Source organism: Miniopterus schreibersii (assembly GCF_964146895.1).
Source record: "Miniopterus schreibersii genome assembly, chromosome: 10".
Lineage (NCBI taxonomy): Eukaryota > Metazoa > Chordata > Mammalia > Chiroptera > Miniopteridae > Miniopterus > Miniopterus schreibersii.
Window position 1 is genome coordinate 78,713,436 of NC_138110.1, and position 24,142 is coordinate 78,737,577.

General features: G+C 42.0%; 1 protein-coding gene across 2 annotated transcripts in view; it reads right to left on the bottom strand.

Moving 5' to 3' along the window:
- The window catches only part of TMX3 (thioredoxin related transmembrane protein 3), a 28,058-nt gene extending 10,710 nt beyond the window's left edge, over window positions 1-17,348 (bottom strand). Inside the window, exons 1-11 of one of the 2 annotated variants that reach the window (XM_081148451.1) lie at window positions 17,120-17,348; window positions 16,153-16,207; window positions 15,137-15,176; window positions 13,838-13,961; window positions 7,906-7,951; window positions 6,557-6,637; window positions 4,514-4,613; window positions 3,781-3,858; window positions 1,908-1,974; window positions 852-950; window positions 69-126 (exon numbers count right to left, since the gene is read on the bottom strand). In XM_081148451.1, the coding sequence (XP_081004577.1) occupies window positions 69-126; window positions 852-950; window positions 1,908-1,974; window positions 3,781-3,858; window positions 4,514-4,613; window positions 6,557-6,637; window positions 7,906-7,951; window positions 13,838-13,961; window positions 15,137-15,176; window positions 16,153-16,207; window positions 17,120-17,165 (794 nt within the window). In that variant the 5' untranslated portion in view covers window positions 17,166-17,348. Of the gene's footprint in view, window positions 1-68; window positions 127-851; window positions 951-1,907; window positions 1,975-3,780; window positions 3,859-4,513; window positions 4,614-6,556; window positions 6,638-7,905; window positions 7,952-9,649; window positions 9,724-13,837; window positions 13,962-15,136; window positions 15,177-16,152; window positions 16,208-17,119 lie in introns of those variants that run through there. The other variant, XM_081148452.1, reaches the window with a different exon arrangement.
- Between the last annotated feature and the right edge of the window lie 6,794 nt (window positions 17,349-24,142).

Consider the following 24,142-nt stretch of genomic DNA (forward strand, 5'->3'; position numbering starts at 1 on the left):
AGTTCATCTGAGCCCTGTACAGTCTGAATCAGGTAACATTTGAAGTTGAAACTATTTCAGGCACTAACCTGGTATGTTCGACTGATGTATTTTTCTCATCGATAACTGCAAGAGCCACAAGCTTTCCTGAAATTAAGAACATTCCTAAAGTCAATAGCCCTCATTATGCAAACTTTCAATCATTACTGTAGCTGTGAATGGGGAATTAGTGAACAGTTTCTAGAACTGAATTCCAATGATCTCACAGGTGTTACGCTCAGTAGAGTGAATCAGTGTTAGTCAACTCCAAGTGGTATGTTCCCTTCCAGTTCACATCCTCACAATTAAGCAATAGTAAATATTCAACAATTCATACACACAAACTATTTGAGACCATACAGTTAGCTTCCTACAGGTTTCATTTTTGTGTCTATATTTATATTTTGCTGTGCCTGTCATTTTCAATCATATAACTTGAAAAAACTGTGCCATTTGATACCTTTATTTTCCACACAAGTTCAACAGGCTTTAAAGGGCGGGGTAAGTTCTCTTCAAGTCCTGTTACAAACTCAGCCTCCTGAGTACAGCTTCCTGGTTTGTCATTTTTCTCATTTCCTTATTACCTGGGCTCCGTTTCCTGTCGCTCTCAGCTCTATAAGTAAGTTCTCTCTAGCTAAGCTTTGATCCATATACGAAGGTATATTCTTCGGTACTATTAACCTATATTCTCATAAAACAGAGCTGGCATTCAGGTCTAAAGAATAAATGAAATTATAAAATAGAGCTTAAAATTCATCTCTTTGGAATCAGATTTAAGTGATCCATCAAGGAGGAATTCTGTGAAGTGACGAGAGCTGCATATATGTCTGTACCGGTGTCTCCAAGCTCATATAAGAGGAAGCCGTCCATAGTCAGGTAATTCTGAAACCTCTCCCTGTTGATCCAAGACGACAGGTCACCATCTTCATACTCTTAAAAGCAAAAGAAAGTTGACGGTTACAGCATAAACATACCTGTATGATGTTTACATTGTTCTACTCCAGCAACATGTACAACATGCCAGCATTATAATCTTCATTTCATAAATTCCATTTACAGGGGTGTACTCTAAGCACACACACAGATGGACAAACACCCAGGTCTGAGGCACAAAGCGGTGCCTCACTGGGAGTTTGCTGCACTGCCCCGTGTACCTCAGAGCACTGGAGTGACTGTTAATTTTGTTAAGTGCTGTAACAGCACGTGGTTACCTAAACAAAAAAAGCCCACCTTTTTAAGGGATGCAGAAAGAAGCACAAAATAATGAAATACTAGGATTTGCTTTCAAGTACTCCAACGGAGAAAAAACTTGAAGCAAATGTAGGTAAGAGTTTGGTCCCTGTCTCACCTGGGTGATGGGTGTGCATGCAGGGATTTACTACTTTAGTTTTCTCTTTACTACTACATATGTTTAACATAATAAAAATACTTTAAAACCAGACTGAGTATCTGCTTCAAGGAAGCAATGCTGAATCATGGCTGAATCGTCGAGCAGGGAGAGATGGAGGCAGGGAAGATACAATACATGTCATCCCTATTGGGGATGTTTTATTTCTTCACCTTTTTATGTGCCTGAAATGTATCTTTTTTAAAAATTAATTTTGAATATTTATGTATAGAAACTGCATAGGGTTCACTTCTGAAAAAGGCAAATAATCTGACACACACACACAAAAACAGGAACACACAAAACCACAACCCAGAATGAAAGAGCACTAAGTGGAAGGACTAAAGTTGAAGCGTAAGAAAAACACGTCAGTCAGCCATTCAACTAAAGGAGCTGTAAGCAGCAGTTACATTTACTAAATCTTCCACCAACACCTGAGATCTGCAGGGGACAGCATTTTAATGTTAGAATGTTTTATGGGAGCTAAAGCTCTGGAACTCACCATCGTAAACAAAGTAAGTTTCGTCTTTGAAGACAAGCACAGCGGGCATCTCCTTCAGTGTCACATACTGCAAAGATCAGACAGGTAAAGAATCTTATTTAAAAATTTTTCAACTGGCAGCTATGATTTCAAAACTATTAAAGGACACCAGAAAAAAGAAAAAAAAATCTAACGATGACAAAATTGTTACAAAAAATTATGAAGAGCAGAGCGAATCCCAAGTTCACCCAAGGCCTGGGTTTGAGCTCTCTATTCACCCACCACCTGGCACAGTGCCCAGTTGCTATGGTGAAAACTATGGGATATTCATACAGTTGACAACGGATCTAAAGATGGGGGGAAGTGAAGGACGAGGGACACTGTGAAGGGGCTGAACAGCAGGGCCTAAGGCATTAGTTGGCACAGGCAGGCTCACGTCCCTCCCCACCACTCCAGGGGCAAGAGACGAGCCCATCGCTTTAACTGGGAGCCTTACAATCTGAACACTTCTACTTTAAACAAGTTTTCTTCCATGGCTTCCTCACTCATCTTGTTTTCCTACTTACTGGCTATTTCTTGCATTTTCCTTTGTTGATTTATATCCTGGGCCCTCTTCCTTCCTTAAAGCTTTGTATCCAATGCTTAAGGCGTTTATTTTTACAGCCTTACCTTTAGACCCCTGTTCCCAACAGCGTATCTGACGCTTATACCTGGATGGCTAACAAGCTAAATCAAACTAAAACGAATCCTTCAAAACTCCTGGTCACGCCCCCTATTCCCAACTTGTTCCTTCTGCAACAGCCCCAAGCTCATGAAACCACCACCACCCACCCAGTGTTCAAACTAGAAACCTGCATGTCATCTTGAGTCTCCCTTTTTCCTCCAGATCAGCCAGCTCTAACCACTCCATTTCCAAAGCACAATCCTTTCACTTTTCCCCGCTTTTCTTACTGACCCCAAGCCCAAACTTCCTGTTACTTCAAGAGTTCAGCTGATCTCTGCACCTAACCCCATCCCCACCCAGCTCATCCTGCACTTAGCAGAGAGTAATGCTCTTAAATGAAGGTGAGACCAAGTCCCTCACCAGGTTCAACCACATGACTGGCACAATCTGCAAGGCCTCTGCAGGCCTCTGCCTTCCTGCCACACCCTTTCTCACTACACTAAGACCACAGGGGCCCACTGCTCTGTTCCTCAAATATGCCTGGCGTGTTCTCATCATGGGCACCTGCTCCCTACTTCTGGTTTCCTCTGGCCACAGATCTCTGCATGGCTCCTTTATCATCTAAGTCCCAGTTCAAATATCTTCTTCCCAGACTGACATTTCTTGATCAGAGTCTAAAGGTCCCCACAACCACATGGCTCCTTTATTTTTACAGCAGTTACAATGTCCTGCTTATAGACCTGTTTCCTAAGGCTCACTACCTCACCTCCATCAGAAGGCCCAGGGAAGATTCACTGGCAACACCAAGTCCAGGTCCTCCAGAGGAGCACGTGAGCCCCACCCTATCAGGGTCTGAGGACTGGCTGGTCATCCATCCAGGACGGACCCAGTGCATGGCACAGTTAGAGGGTGAGAAGTAGCTGTTTACTCTATAGACATGCATAAATAAACCCGCTACTTACAAACCAATGAAGGAATGAATATCACCTCTCACTATTGCTATTATTTTCTAGAGAAAAAAAAGCCCTAATGTAACAATAATAATAATAATCCCTAAATGCTACCAATCTAGTGTATTTGCTTATTAACAATAAGCAATATGGTACCAGTAGAAAAGAGTGAACATGCTTGCTGTTTCCACACATATCACAGTAAATAAATCTTACAGATAAAATCAAGTAGTAAGTTAAAAATTAAAATTACTTATTAAAGTCTAATTTTAAATATTACCTCAGGAACCACTTCTTCGGAGGCAGAGAAGAAGTAGGTATACACAATTAATTCTGAAGCCGCATCTATGTATTTCTCCTGTGAAAATGCAAACAAAATAGGTGACTTTAAAATATTAAGACCAAAATTAATTCCTCACTAACAATTAGAACAAGCTGTATCGTTCACTAGGTAGTATTACCACAATCTGCTACCCTAAGTCCTTTTATGTAAAAAGATAGAATATGAACAAATGAAATAGGCTGTTTGTATGGCAAGAGACCTTTGTAACTAAGTGCTTTCAAACCCCTCCAAATAAAGTTAATTAAATATAACATAAGCTCAATTCATATTAATTTAATTTGATGATCACAGAAGGGATGTGTGTGCATACACACACAGACACATACAAATATAAAATAATCTAAGACAATGATCTTTTTGCCTTTAACAAAATTACACTGAAAATGCATTTTGCAGTCTCAAAATTCAAAATGCTAAAAAAATGTAACCAGGTCAGTAATAGAAGAAATGCCAAGACAGGTACATCTGCCAACTTTTTATTCACTTTGTTTCATGAAGGCAAACACTATATAGGATATATAAGAAAGGGTTTTTATTATAAAATTACTTAGATTGAACTAAAGATTTCCAACAAGAGTAAGTTTGAGTCTTTGGTGAAGTTTGGACTTCACTGAACATTAAATTACAATACATCTGTGTTACTGGATTATAAAATACAATCACTTGATACCTTCAAAGGGGACTCTCCACCTATATAAACAAAAAACACACGATGTCTTTTCTGCACATGTTCAAACATTTGCTGACTTGGAAGTGGCCGAATTAGAGCTCTGTTTGAAACAATACAAATGAAAATTAAACTTGCATTTGAACTAAAGACAGAAAAATCAATTCTATTTATATAATAGCCTATTCTGTCTAAACTTATAAAGTTTAAATGCTGTATTAACTGCATTTTAAGTGCACCAGCCAATCCACATTAATCTAATAAACTATAGCCCGTGACCACTACTATACCCATATAATAAAAACATAGCACCCACAATTTAATCAGTTTAAAAATTAAGTTTCAAATACATCCCTTTAGAGAATAGCATCTTAGCCAATATTTTGATAGGCAAAAACATTTATTTAGAATCCTCAGGAAAAACAATCAATCCACATGAGAGTATTTTTTTCCCCCAAAAGATCATCTACACAAACATACTGTGAAAAACAATCCCAGGAGCTTATGATGCTATATTAATATTCATACTTACACTGTCCACCTAAATGCTACACAGTTTTAAAACAGCCCACAGAGATTAAAATCTGAAACTTTTCATAAGTATGTTATTTGGTAGTCATAATAGTGCATAAGAAACTCATAAAGAGAAAACAAAACAGTACGAAGATTTTATTACGTAAGCATATTTCAAACCCAACAAGACTAATAAATTACATCAAAGGTTACTACAAAACATATCACTTACAAAGTAGTATTAAAAAACTGAAAGAAGAGGCAGTCTTCTTTTACATGTGGCCTATATGATCAGATTTTGCAAAAAGAACAAAACACATTTTGCAAAGCACACATATTTTCAAAGCACAATTCTTTAGCTGTGTTGCATCAGTCTTATCTTGCTCCTATTTTTACTTGAGTAATTAACTGGTAACTGATGCAACTCCTGAAATTTCATTTGCAACAGAGTCTCCCCTGGTTACATCAGGGGAGCCCTGCTTAAGCTTAAACTAAAACATTGAAATTGGCTAAAGCATAAAGAGGAATCTAAATCACAGGGGGAATCAAGTACAACCTACTGGTAGTCCCCTTGTATAATATAAAGTTACCTCAAAATTTATTTACTCACAAAGCAAATAGAGGCAATAAAATATGCAATCAATGTAAAAACACAGTGAAAATTATATTAATAAGCCTTGCAAACTTGCCACCCAACAAATCCATCCCTATATTTCAATTTACTTTAAACCCATTTAAAGCTATCAATATATCCTGTCAGACTCCTAAGAAAGTGCCTATACTTTCAAAGTCCATTTAGGTTAAACTATCTTGAATGTTCTCTTCAAAAAGTTGCACATAATCACTTTAATAATTATAAACACCAACTTTCTTTACCCCAGCAAGATGCAGATTAAAACACAAAATCACTGCTTTCAAGCCAACAGGAAGTGCTTATGGGAGGAAGCACATGGGTTCTAATTATGTCACATTCCAGGCAAAATGTGCAGAAACACCTCATAGTGGGCACAAAGCAGCGTGTGAGAGATCAGGGCAAGAATTCCAGCTGCATCTAAAAGCACTTTCTAATACTAAAGCCCAGGGATTAACAGCCCAAGTCTCTTCAGAACAGTAACACTGTGAGGTTTCTCTTAAAACTTTAAAATTAGGTAACAATAAGAATAAAGCGATGTAAACCAAGTAGTACAAAAGCAAAATTGTAATATAATGAAAATTAGGATTCACAAAGCTGTTAGAAATAATCAAATTTTGAACATGAATTAAAAATTGGGAGAAAAATGCTTCTATGCTGTAAATAAACTTAAAGGTGAGGTTAACAAGTATATACTACAAATCACAGACCCCTCCCCACCTTTTTAAAAAAATAATGTCTTTGCATATTCTACATAACCTTATCTTCTATCATAAATAAGTAGACAAGTCTTATTCAGGTTAAGTCTCAATAATGATCTATAAAAATACAATTAACTTTGAAATTTTGATATCATATATTTTAATTTTTTAATTTTTAATTTTTTCCTAGTAAAAACTCACCCAGACACTCTGTGAGCAAACTCAATAATATCATCCTTGGTCCGTGGTCCTCTATAATTATAGGCCAAATCCCCCTTTAATCTTAAAAACAGAAAAAAAAGCTTGCATTATTTCAACTGTTTTAATGTTTAATGTAGATCACTCAGTATTATTATATAAAATTACAATATATAAAATAGAAAATGGAGAGATTTAGAACCACATAACCACATAAAATACAGTAGACAACTGGCTTCAGGGGACCAGCAACTCCAAATATAAAGAAAAAGGCTGTATTTTGTTAAAGTTGCATGAAAATAATTTACTGCGTGTCGGTAGTTGCACCGTGTTTATGCCTTCAAACTAATGAATAATCTACTCATTCAGTTCATGGTCGGGAACTGGTCTAAGCATAATTCTCACTGTCTTCTCCTTTAAAAGGCAAGTAAAAGGCCAGGGAATTAATAGTACTTCGGTAACGGTAAGACAAATTTTAAGCACTACAACATCCTAGTAACTTGATAGAAGTTCCAAGACTGCAGAGTAAAACAATGCATAAAAACATTCTTGCAGAAAATTAGATAACTTTCTAAAAGCCTGCCAATGAATTGTGTGTCCAACTAATGGATTTTAAAAAAATTTGTGAAAGCCCAACAGAACATCCACAATTAAACAAAGAACGGGAAGGTTTGGCAAACATTTAAAAAGTGAGGGAAGATGGGAGGTCAACACAAAACCCAAGAAATAAAAAAATTAAATTACTCACATATGACTTTTTAAAATACTGAAATTAAAACTTACATTATAAACATTAGTTTCAAAATAATTTAACTTCCTGTATTATCAAAATAAGGACATGGATGAAATGCCTGAGAAAACTCAGTGAAACGATGATTATAAAATGAGCCCTTCAGGATTATCACACCGTTTCTTCCAAGGTACGCATTCGCTGTTAGACTCGATCAACACCCAGAGTTAGAATTAACACCCATAAATTTGATTCTCTGTGTGTTTCATCTCTAATGAAATGTCTATTATAATTACAGAAAAGTAAAATTTATGAGACAGGATCCACATGACAAAGCAGAACACACTCCGGAGCTGCTGGAGGGTGAAAGAACTGTAACTGCCTTGTCCTGCCCAGGGCCCGTTGGTCAGGTCAAGTTGAGGGAATGAGCCTTCAGGAATCACCACGTTCACAGAAACACAAAACGAGCATAAAGATGCGGGCCCTCCGCTCTGATCACGTGCCGCACCTGGGAAGAACTGCTGAACCCAAATCTTCAGTCCTCCTGAGAACTTAATCTAAGAAAAGGTAAGTACAGTGACCTAATAAAAATATACATATAAATGTACAACACTCAACTTACAGCTTAATTGTAGGATAACCTCGAACTCCAAACTCTGAAGCAATGCCTTGATGAGAAAAAGAATAAATAATTCTAAATTTTTTTAAAAAATGAAAAACTACGTAATAAATGTGCCTTTTTACTTAATATATAGTTACACAAACTTACATAGATACGCTGTTTTTAAATCTAAAGAAAATATAAACTCACGCAAAAAGAAAAACATGATATTCTCATGCAAAATAATTACTTAATACTCTAACCTACAGCCTGCACAAAACACTATGACAAAATATGAAAACAAGTGTCAAAAGAACAGTTAAAATTTTGTCTTTGAAGTACAGCACTTATTTCACACACAAACACACACAGTTTCGCCTCTCGTTTGACTTCATCTACAGGACAAATACTCCCCAAAAGACCCATCACTTCTCTTAACGTTTGAGCCTTAAAGGACCTGCACTGTATTTTAGTTTTAAAAACATAAGTCATAGCTGCAAAATTACTTAACTTCTATAGTCAATATATGATCTAAAAGCAATTCACAAGGTTTTAGAAGTTTCTGCTTTTGTAATAACCTAGAATAATTCCAATTGACACAAAGATTATGCTGAAATCCTCATGTTAAGTGGCACAGTTGCTACAGTGGCATCTTTTTTAAGCGAAAGAAGAAACAGTGACAGAAGCAAGCAAACAGAGAATCAGGCATTTACGAATTACAGAAATCACAACAGCAAATTAATGCTGTATTATTTTACAGGTTCAAGGCAACTAGGACAGTAAAGGAAAAAATTGCATTCTCAGTTAACAGGCTATCTACAATACAGGTACACAGCTGCACCAGCACACGCAAAGTGCACCGTACTGACAGATGTGCTCGCCCGTTCGGTCACGCTCTTTACTCCCAAGGTATTTTCCTATCCCAGCCGGGAGAAGGCAACCGCAACCACTCCACGTGGGTTCTGGTTGACCAGCCACTCTCGTAATTACTAGCCTTTGGTTTCACATCACTCCCACCAATACACAAGAAAAAGGGCAAAGCAAATTTGTGGCAAAATAATATCCCAAATCTCTGTCTTCCTGTCAACTCCAGATCCTGCCTCTGAACTGCCATGTGAACACAGACCGATTACCTAACTTATTTGTGTGCCTCTCCAATTCAGGGCTTACTTCTGCCAAGTATATTCTAACAAAAGAAATGATTTAGGGGAGACCCTGACTGGGTAGCTCAGTTGGTTAGAGTGTTGTCCCCATACGCCAAGGTTGTGGGTTCAGTCTCTGGTCAGGGCACACAGAAAAAGCAAACAAGGAATGCATAAGTGGAACAATCGGTGTTTATCTTTCTCTCTGTCTAAAAATCAATAAATTAAATTAAATGATTTAGGGGAGATGATGTGAGTAGAGCATGTTCTTAATGCTTCCCATTCTAAATTAAGGAGGCAGGTAAATACAAGTCCTCATTACCTTCAACCAGAACTCATTAAAAACTGCCAAAGGTAAAGACTAATATAATTCACTGGAGGGGGGGGCACATCCCACTAGCAACTCCTTATATAATTTAGAATAAAATTTATTTATATACAAATCAAATTAAAAAATGAAATATGCACCAACGAGAAACTGTATCGATGTTGTTTCTCATAATAGGCTTCAGGGAGAAATGTAACCCCGTCGCTTCCTTTCCTTGACCTCGGTTGTTCGCATCTGTAAGATGGAGATGTGCAGGCCCCCCACTCTGTGGGCCCGTGGCTCCTTGAACACTAACCTTCATTCCCCATAGAATTTCAATTGACAGTGACTCCGAAAACTTCAAACCTAGGCTCCCCTTGAGGAAAATGGCTGTATAACAATAAAAAGCACACACACAAAGCATGAGTTATAGGCATATAATGACCCAGGGTTGAGTTCCAACTTCCCCATCTATCATCTGCACAGCTCTGCATAATCTCCTCACTTCTCTAACTGCGCATCTGGTAGGGCTCTGGGTGGGACTTTACGATGAGCACACACGTAAAACAGAATCTAACAGAGAGCCTAGCACACAGAGATCCTCAAAGGCTGGGTCCGTTTCCTCTCTATTCTGGATCCCGATCTCACTGTTTGGTAATTATCTGCTGATAATTCTATGTTCAAACAGTATTAATAAGAATTAGCATGTGTAGAATATATATTACTGGCTTTAATACACCTTCAACTACACGTCAAAACAACTTTGTGAGGGCGAAGGTGGCGTTACCGTTATTTTTCAGATAAGGGTGCTAATGCTTAGGAAGGTCTGGCACCTGTCTGGGAGCAGGTACTAATTAGGTGGCAGGGCTGAGGCTGAAACTCAAGTCTGAATTCACATTTGTTGTGTTTTTGTTATTAAAGGAGGATAGTTTGTGCAGAAAACTGGGATCAATTCCTTTATAAACTGAAGGATCTGTTTGTAAGAGGAATAACTTCCCCTGAAGTGTTGTCATTTTAAATGTTCATGTTTGAGGTGATTTAAATGTTCATTCTGTTTTCTCTTTGAAATGACAACAAGTTGAAGGGACAGGCAGGTAGGCTGGGAGGTGGATCATGGTGACCTTGGATTCCAGGCCTAATTCTGCCTCTAACTTTGGTGACTGAAACCACTTCCAGTCGTTTTGCTGCCAATTAGCTCCCTTACTTCACCTAGATGATGGGAGGGAGAAGTAAGGAGCAGAGCTTAATTCTAAGTCCATTTCAGCTCGGAGGTACTATTTTCCTAGCACTGAGTCACTATGCGTCAGACGTGAACGGGAGTAAAATGCAGCAGTACTCTCAACTGGGAGGGGGAGGATCTGCCCTCCAGGAGCCTCTGGGCAATGTCTGCAGACGTATTTGGTGGCCACAACTTGGGGGAGAGGGACAGTGCTGCTGGTATCCAGTGGGTCGAGGCCAGGGATGCTGCTGGACGCCCTACAGCACATTCATTACAATTTCTTCTCTGGTCCCAAATGTCACGAGTGACAACGTGAACAACCCCTAAGTACAGTCACTGACCAAAAGGTTTTATGATCTACAAAGGTAAAGGTAAAACTAATTTGCAAATATAATCTGTGAACAAGGAATCATAATATAAATGTTATTGGCCAAATGCCACTGCAAGTTTATAGATCAGAGAGATGTAAAATATGATCTTTACCATAAAACTATGTCACACTGAGGTTTGAGGAATGAACAGAATTTCAGTGGTTTCATAATAAAAACCAATACCTTATCACAGCCAGCATCGTAACTATTTTAAATTCCAAACAAGGCACAATTTTAGCACTCATTTTTGAATGGATATGTACAGAAAAGCTAAAATATGTATCTGAATTTGCATTAGACATTGTACAACTTTGCAATGTTATCTGGTAATAGTATTATTAGTTGAAACCAAGAAATCTTTGGTACAATTCCAAACACACAGGGCAGAAATAAACCATGATAGCTTAAATTCCTCCAGTTCAACACTTCTACAGAGATCTGCTGGACTGTGTGAGTGTGATGGCGCTTGCTTCCACTCACTGCAAGTATGTGACAGGAATAGGCTACTCTCACAAATACCCTATGAGATTAGTTTACACTTGACCACTGAATAACCCTATCCCACCCCAAACCAGTCCTACAAGTAACTATTCACCAAAATAACACTTGACTTTGTGATTCTCCAACTTAAGCGCGCAGCGGACTCACCTGAAGTCCACGTAAAAATACAAATTCTCATAGCCTAATCTCTGAGATTTTCATTTGGTGGGACTGGTGTGGCCTTTGGAATCTGCGTTTATGAGCACCCTAAGTAACCCTAATGCAGGTAGAGTGCAGACTGCACACTGAGATACACTGGTCTGTGACTGCCTGAAAAGCCATCTACAGGGATGGAAGAGATATCCATGAAACAGCCAACCCTTTAGCATCCTACAGTTAGACATAAAATCATGTTGGCAGCCAGCTTGAAAACAAAATTTCAGTTTCTTCACCTGTCTAACTCCAACTGCCTGCCCTGGAGCTGCCCTGAAGTATTTAAGGAGACTTAAAGAATTATATGCCAAAAACCTATTTGTAATCTCTAGATAACAATTATTGAGTACTTACAAACTTTTTTTAGATACTAAGAAGATATTTTTTCCCATAGCACATAAAATATCTCGAGTCTAAAATAAAATGAAAAAACGCATCCATCACTGATATCAAACACTAAATAGTACCACACAAGTCACTTACATTTATTGGTTATTGTCTGCTTCTCCCACTAGAATGTAAATTCCACGAGAGCAGAGACTTTTGTCTGTCTTGCTCATTCATGTATCACAATGCCTAGAACAAGCTGGGCACATCCTGGGATATGCTAAGCACTCATTAAATACCTGCTGAATGAATGCTTACTCTATGATGTTGAAACAAAAGAATGACTTTTCACTAAGCCAACCCCCAAGTGCGGGCTCCCAACACCCTCCACCAAGACGCACAGGAGAGCTGACCTGGATGACTTTCTGGTCTCTACTCTTCTTTCCTTCCTACATGTAGCAAGTCACTGGCCTTCTCTAAATCTTATACTGCTGCTCGACAACCAATAAAGCCCAAAGCACTGTATTCCACCCCAGGGGCTGTGAAGTCTGGCATTACCACTTGTCTGTATTAGCCATTGTGGTGAGGTCTTTTGAACATGAAATATCAGCACAGTCTTCACAACCCAGAGGGTTATTTATCACTCTTCCGTTTATAGACAAGAAAACTGGAATTAAGAGATCAAGCTCTTCCCAAAGCCACAAAAGTGGCAGAGTTGGAATTAAAACATAGGCTTGTCTTGTTCCAAAACTGCATCCAGAGAATGACCCTGACTTTCTAAAGTGAGAGATGCAGTATAGATTCCTGCATCATTCACTAAAGGGAGAGCGACCCTACGCTTCCTGCACCCTGCAAGGGACCTTACATGGGCTATACCACTGACACCTTGAAATAATCTATAAAAAGGCCTCACAATAAAAATTCACCAGTGTGGGAATCAAAGTCAGAGGTGCTTAGACACTTTCCTGGTGCTGTACTGCAAAAGTATATGTGTGTGCGCACGTGCGTGTACGTGCGTGTGTGTATGTGTGCACATGTGTATGTGTATACATAAAGCACATACGCAGCAGGGCCAGGATCGGATTTAGGTCTGCTTTCTGAAGCCATGCTCTTTCCAAATCTCTGTATCTCCTACATCTCCAAACTTAATTTTGTCTTTTCCCAAATCCTTTAAGACAGGCACTGGCAAACTTTTTCTGTAAAGGGCCATAAAGTAAATGTTGTAGGCTTTGTGGGGTTACAGTCTCTGTTAAAATCATTCACTCTGCCACTGAAACAGGAAGACAGCCTTAGACAAAAGTAAACACACCAGCGTGCTCGGTTGCAAGAGTTCCATTTACGAAACCAGGTAGGGCCAGATTTCGTCCATGGGCTGTGGTCTGTCAACCTCTTCTTTACGACAGTCTGTTCTCAGGTACGTACTTAATACGCTCGTCTCCAACTCTATGATTTTGTTCGAATATTCTGTCTAGTGTGAATACTTTCCTGACCCTTACTTGTATTTACCCTAACTCAGCTCACCCTTCACGTTACCATTTCCTCCTCTACCATGCCATTTGACTGCTCAAAGCACAGACTCTCATTCTTAATCCACACAGCAACATCAATGGTTTAGGTCACTATCTCAAGTGGGCTCAAAATAGAACTGGCTTATGTATCTCTAGTAGGCCTAAGATTAACATATACTGCATATTACACATCCAATGGTTAATTCATTTAACTCATATAGCATAGTCTTAAGTAAAGATATCTTTAATTTTACATGAACAAATATATATACACACACACACGCACACATATATATACTTATTCCTTCTACCTTAAAGACTTCTTTGCATAATTTAAACATTTTCTTTAAGAGAACAGTTGAAAAATAAACTGAGAAAATGCTTACTAGAATAAGAAGTAGCATCCATCTTCCCAACTTTAACGGGCGAACCAATGCTTTTCATCTCAAGACCAACTTCGTTCCAAATCGGTTCCAGTTTTTTACAATGACCACACCATGGTGCATAAAACTTGGTAAAAACAAAAACAACCAAACAAAAACAGAACACTAAAATGCTATGTTACTGTAGATATCGACCTTAACTTTAAAGAATCTCTTTGATGAAATGATCTAATAATGTTTTAGACAAAAAAATCTAAGTATAATTTTCAAATTGGTTAACATAATAGGGAACACATGCACAAACCGAAATAGGTTAACTCCCAGCATACCCCTCAACACAGACACTACTTTAATATAACTTTAAATACTGATGTATATTTAAAGTAGATACATGATCTACAATAAACGCATTTTTGTTTTAAGTGGTGTGTCCATGTTATGCCAAAAGTGAAACCACCAAATACAATACACACATCGTATGCACACCCCTAAGTGTTAATGATAAAAGTCAATCTGTTTCTGCTACAAAATTCCAACACAGCAGGTGCCTTTGCTACTGCAAGCATCACTGTGGGTAAAACGGGGGAAACCATTAAGGTGACTGGTTTGGCAGAGGGACAATCCAGGCTGGTTAAACTAAAACCACAGTCCTGCCTTCTTCGGAGTCACCAGCTGCCTGGGGTGGTAACTGGTGTTTGGTTAAACAGTGTAACAAACTGCTTGCTGTCTTTTCATGAAATGGGATTTATCTACTTGTGAACACTATATGGAGGCAATGTTCACACACACACAGGAGGGAGAGAGAGAGAAGTACACAGTAGACCTTGTGGACCACAGCCTAGCTTCACTAAGTGTCCACTCAGCCACTGTGAGTCCCTGTCTCCTGCTGCCACTCTACTCTTTTACTAAGGCCTGTGAAAATGAACCCCAAACACCATAAGGTTTGACTATATTCCACACTTGAAAGGAAAATTCGACTTTCTCACTATTAAAATGAAATATGATTCCGACTGCCAAGTGCTTTATAGACACAATCTCTTCGATAATACGACAAAACCAAGAATGAATCCTGTAATAAAATCATACCCTAATCTCCCTCAGACACAACCCACAAGTCGAGGTCACCAGAACTTCATCACAATCAGGTTCCTTAAGGCTCTGAGGTTCATTTTAATATAAAAAACATCAACAGTACTACGTAAGAAAACAAACTGAGTAATATATTTAAGTATTAAGTGTATATATTTGGGTGAAGAACAGAAATTAACAGGGGTGGTTAATAAAAAAAAATTACATACTCACATCTACAAGCCAAATGTCATCTTTTCGATTGTCTTTAAATCTAAAAATCAAGAAAACAAGTCTTTGTATGTTTCCACTTGAACACTGAACAGCACAGGTAGGGATAATCGATTGACAAATATAGGAGCATGAAACAAATTCTTTCAATAAATTTATATGTGCTAGTTTTACTCAATGACCTCTAAATCTTATCCATTAAACCTCATAATAAAAGTAGAGAACAGGTGAAGTAATCAAGTGGTACGTGGTAGAAGTAATCAAGAGGCACATGATAGAAACACACACGTGCTCAGCGCCTACACCTTGGCTCCACTTGTACCTGGCATTAGTTACGCAGCAGGCCTTGGCTGCTGTCCTTGGAAAAGGGACAGGAGTGGAAAGGCACTGAGTTCACAAGGAGCAACGTGCCTCAGCCACTCCCCTCAGCAAGGAGGTCTCTGCAGAGGTGCCTAGGAAATCCCTTAAGTGAGGCCCCCAGAAAGACAAGCAGGCTAGGAATGCAGATATGCATCCAAGCACAGCTGGTCCCGGAGGCCTGAGTCTATGGCTACAACTCCCTCCAGAGACTGTGGGGCACTGGCTGTACCCAAGTCTGCTGTTGGGAGGGTGGCTTCTCCCTGGAGGCCTCCAGGAAGAGCCATGCAATTGCCTGAAAGATCACCCACTGGGTTCTGTCTGGAGCAGGACTCCTCGCCTACTACAAGCAAGGCCTTGTGATGAATGCTGTGGTACTGTAGAAAAAAAAAAAAATACACAGTATGGTCTCTAATTCCAGCACCTACTCACTGATTAAAGCAGAAAAACGTAAAATACAGGGGAAATGATAAAATAGAACATAGATGAGTTTGGCACGTTGTTTTTGATCTTACAACTTAGTAAAACTCTTTTGAGCACAACCCCATTTTGTACATATTCAGTGCTGACAACGAGTCCTAGAACAAAATCAGTGCTAGGTTAAGCACTGGTCATTTATTCAGAGTTGGAAGAAGATACTATTTAAAAATATCTATACTCACGATTCATCCAAATCTTCTACATATCCTTTACAGAAGGCCATATTAAGCAAAAAAACTGAAAGAAAAACAGAAAATGTATAGTCAATGCAGATTTATCACTTGCCTTGTACTATATGCTCAGTTACCTATACAATGCCCAGGTAGGTTGATTTCTTACAACCTACCAAAAAAATCCATCATTGAGCCACCGTCCCAGGGCACAGGCCATGCAAAAGCACAAACAGTTCACGGGTTTAACAAACACAGGGTGTCCCCAAAAACGTCCACACACTTTGACTAATTATAACGGCCGTGTCTATTAAAATAGATTTCATTTTCAAAAGGTGCGCATTCGCTTCCGTGGGACACCCGGACTTGCTCCGCATGCGACCGTCCCGGGCGGGCGGGCAAGTCAGGGGTTCTCTTTAAAACACACTTTGACGTCCTCGACATAAGCCCCAAATGCCATTACGAATACTGTTCGTTTTTACCCCCAAATTCATAGACAGAGAGCACACTGCGCTCCACCGCTTATACGATTGGGGAACAGTGTCCTGCACGCGGGGGGACCGAGTAAGCGTGGCCCAGAGAGACCCAGGGGCGCGGGGGCCGAGCCGAGGCCCCCCACCCTGCCCCCCGCCCTCGGGGCGGCTCCCACCCCGCTCGGCCCCGGGCCACCCATCTCTCCGCCCCCTTCTTCTGACGGGACGGGACCCGGAGCCCCGCGGCAAAGCGCAGCGGCTGCCCCTCGGGAGGGTCGCCGCCTCCACGCCCACGAGCGGAGCAGCGCCCCGGACACCGCCTCCGCCCCGAGGCTCGGAGCCGGGCGGGGGGCAGGCGTCCCTCCCGCGGGTGCCGCCGGTCTCGGGAGGCCGCGTCGGGGAAGGAGCCACGGCCGGGGTACCTCGGGGACCCCGCGGCCGGCCCCGGCCCGCCCCCGCCCGGGGAGGGCCCCGCAGCCCCTGCACCGCCCCCTCCAGGCCAGTACCTGCGGCGCAGAGGCGCAGGGCGGCCCCGCGGGTCCGAGCGGCCATGGTCGCCGCGGGAGGGCTGCAGGCCGACGGGAAGACACAGCGGCCGCGGCCTGCGCGCCAGGAAGGGGAGCCGGGGGCGGAAGAGAAACTGGGCGCTGGGGGCGGAGGCGGGGGCGGGGCAGGCGGGCCGCCGGTGCGCTCCCAGGACCCCGCCGGCCTCCGCCTCTGAGCATGCGCGGACCCAGGAGCGCACGCGCAGAACCGGGCGCACGCGCGGTCGGGCCCACAGTGCGCCTGCGCTCTCGGCCGCCTCGGGGAGCGTGGGAACCGTGCGTGAGGTCGCCGCCCTCGGCCGGCGGCGCGGCGGGCGTGGCTCGGGGGCGGCTCCCGGAAGTTCAGTTCCCGCTAAACTTGAAAATGGGCCGCTGGAGGCTGCGCGCCGCCGGTCCTCCCCTCGCTGCTCGGGGGCGGGCGGGCTGCTGCGGGACCCAGCGGCTGCTGTCGCCTCGGGACCCGACTGCCGGCGGGAGCACCGCCTCACCGAGGAAAGCGCCGGGAGCGCACCCTTTTAAAAAGATATTTTTTTTTGGTCCTGAAACCTGGAGAAACGACGTCGGTCGCAGGATGTGTTTTTTGGGGACGCGCGCCCGTTTCTGTGAGGAGCGCGCGCTGTGAAGACCTCCCGGCGCCGCCGCCGCGGGGCTGGGAGCGGGACGCACGCGGCCGGGCCTGGTCACGTCGGCTCCCGGGCGTGCGTCGGGGAACCGAGCCGCTGTGACGGCGGCGCCGCACGCCCCGCCTTCCGACGGGCGCCAGTCCCCTGATCGCCGGCGTTCCGGGGGCTCCAAGGCTCGGCCTCCGCTGGCTGAGAGTGAGCCCGGTTTCCTCCCTTCTATGCACTTAACGCAGTACCCAGTGCAGACTATCAGGTTCCTATATATGTGTGTATATGTGTGTGTATATATGTGTGTGTCTATATATACACATACATATATGTGTGTGTGTATATATATCTAAGTCCCCCCCGCCCCCCTGAGAAAATGTGTGAAAGCTGTTAACATTTGTCTTGGCTGCCAAGTATTCCATGCTCTGGCGCACCGTTCTATTACTTCCTTGTCCAGACTGTTTCCAGTTTCTTTTCTTTGCTGTTTTGTTTGTTTGTTTGTTTTTAAGTGTCGTTGAGAGTACTCAAGTACACTTTTAAGTGAGTGTCTAGTTTATTCTAAGAGTTTAACACACGTTAATATTTAATCCTATTCAATATAGATAAACATCCAGGGACTCAGCGGAGGTCATTTGCTTAATAACCAAAAAGGATGGTGTTGCTACTTGAAACAGTCTCCAACTCCAGAGCTGGTATTCGTGCGTTCTTTCTTTCTTTCTTAACATCGTTTTTATTTGTCACGTAGGTGAAACATGAAGCAGAAGAGATCAGATTGTTCTCAAGCCAAGGACAAGGCAAATACACAAAAACATGAGCCTTCAGAATTCCGCAGATCTGCTGGAGCAGGTCTTTCAGATACATTCAGGACCTCGGTAGTTGTCCTTCAGATCCTGGGCCATTCATTTCAGCTGAGCACCTACATTTCCTACTATCTTGTAAGTCCTCTCACACTCGTCACCTACATACCCTGGGTCAACAGACCTACTCTGGTCCTTCACAGACTCCTCGAAAGATACCAAGAGATTGTCTAGTTCCTCCTATTCCAGCCTTTTCTGATCCAGTTTCACTTTTTCCACAACTCCACGTGAAACAGAAATCTTCCCACCACTCTCAATTGACATACAGTCCCAAGCATTGAGCTGGAGCACGTAGTGAAGATAGTGCTGCTCTTGACCCTCTAACTCAAGGTTCCGTTTATTTATCAGACCGTGCAACTGGCAGTATGTCATCACAGGAGTTACTATCGAATTAACAGTCCAAGTCAAAGGCGAGGAAGCAAAACCAACTGGAACAGTGTTGTTAATCCCAGTTGGTATCACTGGTGTTAGACTGAAGGTAAAAATCCACTAGTGGTTGTGGTGGTGGTTGTGTTGGTGGTCGTCATTGACAGTGTAGTAGAGGCTGCTCCACTCACTCCAGGGGATTTTAATCCAAATTCCAAAGTTATGTCACCAAACCTTGAAGCCGAAATTGTCGAGGCACCAAATGAGGACCCAGTAGCAGCAGTTCAGGTGGGAACATTTGATTTTGATGTAAATAGCATGGTGTTTGAACCAGTAGTCATGGCAACAGTAGAGCTGGAGTCAACTCTTGGTGGCTCACTGGTGTTCTTTCTGTAACACCACACTGCCTCTCAGGCCCAAGAGACCCACTGCAGCTAAGATGACAATTCACGTGGGCAAGTGGATGGTAGAGGGCAGGAGTCAGTAAGAGACTGTTCAGTGACAAAATAGGCATTTTGCAGATTGTCATTTCTTGATGACCCTGGTGAAAGCGCTCCTGAGAATTTGAGATCAAGTAGCAGCATTTCTGGTTTTGAACACTGTAAAGGGTGGTGTTTGCACTCAGCCTGAATGCTTCTTTGACTGCTTTCTCCATGGGGATAGTTCAAGGAGAAGTCCTTGCTGACTGCAATGGACTAAGGGAACATTCTCACTAGAGTAGGGTAGTGGCTTGGCCCCTCCCTTGTGATTTACATGTCAGTATTTACTGAGACTGCAGAAATGCTGCTGCTGAGGGCAGTACTGGACTGGCTCTATGACAATGAAACAGGCTCCCTGTGGGATGCCCCTCACCCAGGTATGATAAGAGCAGCCCGACCACCGTGGACCCTGTTAGACAGACATGAGCAAAGCAAAGACCATGGGCCAAGGTAGGAAGTCCCAGATGCCTAGCAAGGAGTGAAACTGGGTAAACAAGAACCTCATCCCCAGGGTAACCTAGCCTCCCCTAGCATATCGCTGGTCATGAGGTTTAGACTCCCTGAGTGTTCCCTCCCTAAAGAAAACATCTAGGCCTCAGTTGTACTTCAGCTCCAGGCCCAGAAAAGCAGCAAAACCAGACAAGTGGCCCCTGGCTGCTTCAGGACCAGCTACATTGACTAATGATTCCCTGCCGTGGTGCTGACCAATCAGTGGAGACCAGGACTCTGAAAGAGCCCACCTAGAGAGCTGATGAATATTCTATTGAGACCCACCCCTAAGATTCCCACCTGCAAGAGAGAGGTAAATACGCTCAGGACAAAGGACCCAGTGTGCGCTCCCCATTAGGAGAGCAGGCCAGTACCATCTCCTCCCTTCTTCCCTCTGAGGAGACCCCACAAGCCTTGCAACCAGGGGAGCAATGGGCAGTGGCAGCTTGTCCCAGGCTTACCCCCTGAACCTGTTTCCGAGGCCCCCTTTTCTCTGACCTCTCAGTGAGCCAGAGCAGCCCAGCCAGGCTCTCCTGTTGCTTCCTCTATGCATCTGCCTTGTTTCACCACCCAAAGTATATTTTTGCTGCCATCATGGACCCAATACCCTTTGACTCAGTGCTGTGTAGCCCTTCCCTTTGGATATCCCATCCCCCATCCCTTTTCCTTAAATAAATTCAGTTTTTCTTTATTCACCATCTAAGATGGCTATTTAGCCTTCCTGCACACCACCGACTTGAACCTTTCAGACCCCATGTGTGATTTTGCTCTTAGGACCTCAAAGGATGTAAAAGAGGCATTTGGGGATCTTTTATCCCTGCTTCCGGCTATGAGACTTCAAGATAATACAATGGTTAGGGTTTTACAAAAGAGAAGAAATCTTGAAACAAGAAAAGGGCAAGAATTCAGGACCCAACAGTGAGGAAGTCTTTAGGTGGTTAATTTAAAATGGCATTAAAAAGGAGTAAATCAGCAGAGTGCCCACCAAAACCTTGGTGGAGTGTTATAGGAAGTCAAGGAAACACACTGCCCCTCCTCAAACTTCCCAAGACATAAAAACACCAAAGCAGATGTGCTTGACTTGTCCAAGGTTAGAGGAATTCCAGGTAGAGAAAGGCTCTTATGAGCCCACAGCACTGAGTTCCAAAATCCCTACTTTTAATACTAACACAAGATGCCAACTTTCTATTCTTGTAGCTTAAAATAACAGAAGCCTATTATCTCACATCTTTAGAATTCCACCGTCCACAGGTGGTCATGGCAGAGGAGAGACAGGTAACAGGTGAAAGACAGGGTCTCCTGAACAAAGCCCTGTGGGACAGCCAAGGCCTCTTACTAATGTGGGGGTGAAATGCCTGCAGATTCTAGGTACACTCAATGAGGAGCACTGCCCAGGCCTGCTCAGGAGCCCCCTAGGAGTGATAGTACTAATTTAGAGGATCCAGGAGATGCTGCTGTAGAAGGAATAAAAATTGAAGTCTCCTTAAAAGTTGAAGTACATGAGTTTAAAAAGTATACTGTGGGGATGTCTCCTTTACCTGAATATATAATTTGTATGGATATAATGATTGGCTAAAAATTGCTTCCTCTACTGAGTCAAATGAGAAAAATAACTTATAGATCTGCCCTGAATTCAGTACTAATTGGATGGGAATGATGGGAGCTGCTGGTGTTACCAAAGCCTACTGAGATAGTTACTATGAAATACTATCCTTTGCCCCGGGCAGTAAAATTTACAGCGCTAATTAAGGACATGTTAGATGCAGGAGCATTAATGCTTACACACTGCAATAGCCTGACGTGGCAGCTGAGGAAGGCTGGTGGGTCCTGGGGCTGGCTATGGACTGTAGGCAACTCCATTAAGCAGCAACCCTAATGCCTGTCCAGACTACTCAACTGCCACACAGGTTATTTCAACAAGCTAAAGGTGACTGGTTTTCTGTCGTTGACCCAGCCAAAGACTTTTTCTCAATATTAGCTGCTGGGGAGAGCCAACAACAGTGTGCATTCTCGTGGAATGGTTGCCAATACTCATTTGCCTCTAGGAGATTTGGACTCCCCTGTGTATTGTCACAGTTTACCGAGGCAGGTCTAGTGTAATACAACCGTACGGTGTTCTGGTGCACTATCGCGAAGATACTATGATTTATCTGGAACAGAGAATCAAGCTGTAAGCAACTTTACTGTGTTCATAAACCACGTGACTGATCGAGAATGGTTAATGAACCCTGAAAAAAACCCAGCACCTCGCAGAGACTATAAAATTGGGGAGGATTATATGGGCTGGGGTGTCTCATGATACACTGCAGATCACTAGGAATGAAATGTTCTTGCTCCCCACCCCACAGACTGAAAAAGAGACCTAATGCCTAAGGCATGCTTGGCTTTTGGGCACTATTTGGCCCAATTCATTTAAATAACCTGGAAAAGGTCGTATTTGATTGAAAGCCTAAGCAACAAGCCGCCTTGGAACTGCAGAGACTGTAACCCAAGCTATTCCATTTGTTCTACATGTTGCAGTTATGGACTGAATTGTGTCCCCTCAAATTCATACGTTGAACACCTAAGTCCCAATGTGATGATATGTGGAGGGGGGTCTTGGAGCAGCCTCATTCATTTACATCAAGACACCCTAAAAAGTTATCTTCTATGGGTGTTATCATGCTCAAAGTGTTGGAAATACCGGGACACATAATAAGGACAAATAACATATCGAACACTGCTGTTAAACAAAATAGAAGAATTTTCTTAAACATCAGGAGCTAGGTAAGAAGTATTATAACCACACCTATTAAATATCTCCTTGGAAGTCCTGGCTTGTGCAATAAAACAGGAAAAGGGGTTCACATAAGGATGGGTAGAAAAGGGAACTCATTCAGTGCAGGTAAGACCATGTGGAAAATTTTTTTTAAAAAGCCAATTACTAACACTAATAAAGGTTTGCCAAAGTGGGTAGGTATAAGGTCATTATGCAAAAATCAATTGTATTTAAGATAGCAATAAAAAGAAAACATGCATTTTTAAAAACTTATTGCAATGAGGTAGTATGATTTGGATCCAAATCTTACACCATTGACAATAATTCCAGTGAGAAAGGAGACAAATGAACAAGGGAAATATTAAAACATTTAGAAGAATATATAAGAATATCTGATATTTTGGTGTTTTAATACTAAATATAAAATGTAATATTTCATTTAAATAAATTCCTCCATTATGTATTTTAGATGAAATTCAAGGCTGTGGTTATAACAGGTCCGATCCGCCCACCCACTAGAAAGATAAAAGTACAAAAATGTTAATGCTCTATTTTCTTTCTCATAAAAATATCTATATTTACTTCTGAGTCTCCCTTGGGTTGAAAGGCACTAACCCAATTACACAAGTCAAGTAATATTTCTGTTAATTAGGTCATTCACATCTAGAGGGTTAGACCAGGAGATTATAATGGAATATAAAGAAACTTAGATTCTTGTCTGTGACCCTGAAGAAACACTTTGAACCTCAGTTATTATGCCAGGTTTTTTCCTTAATTTTAACAGAGGTTTGACTCACGTGATAATTCTGTCTGCTTATTGAAGTCGGCTGGAGTTGTTGATATCTTGCCCCTGAACTTTAAGGGCTCTTAAACACGGATGCAATCTTGTGCTCATTCATTCATATTCTTAAAAGCATGAGAACCTTTCTGGTTTTAATGATAGACTGATTATGGATGTCATATATCTTCATCTGACTGGATGTCACACATATGAGACCACTGCCCCGAGTCAGAAAATGCCTTTTAAATGATGTATTTAATACTAGATTCTGTATCACTCGCCAGTATGGTAAGTGTGTCAACACTACCAAAAGGACTGAGTGATAAGATCCAGTAGAAATAGCTTCTGACCTCTTGACCTTCGGCAAATTTAAGTGAATATCGTTTTGTGTATCATGGATGTGGGACTTCAGTAGACTTTGCCTACTTTAATGAACCACGATCATCATTCCATTTTCGATGCTCATATTGTCACAATCAAACTTCATAATTTGATACCTGTGTCCTTTGGGTCTGATTTCACTAAACATCAAATGAAGCCTCTGTATTCTACCTTCCTCTCCAGTCATCCTTCCAAACAGCCCTGGTTCCTTCTCAAGGAAAGTTGTTTTTAGAAACTGTTATCTGGGCTCTACATTTGCATT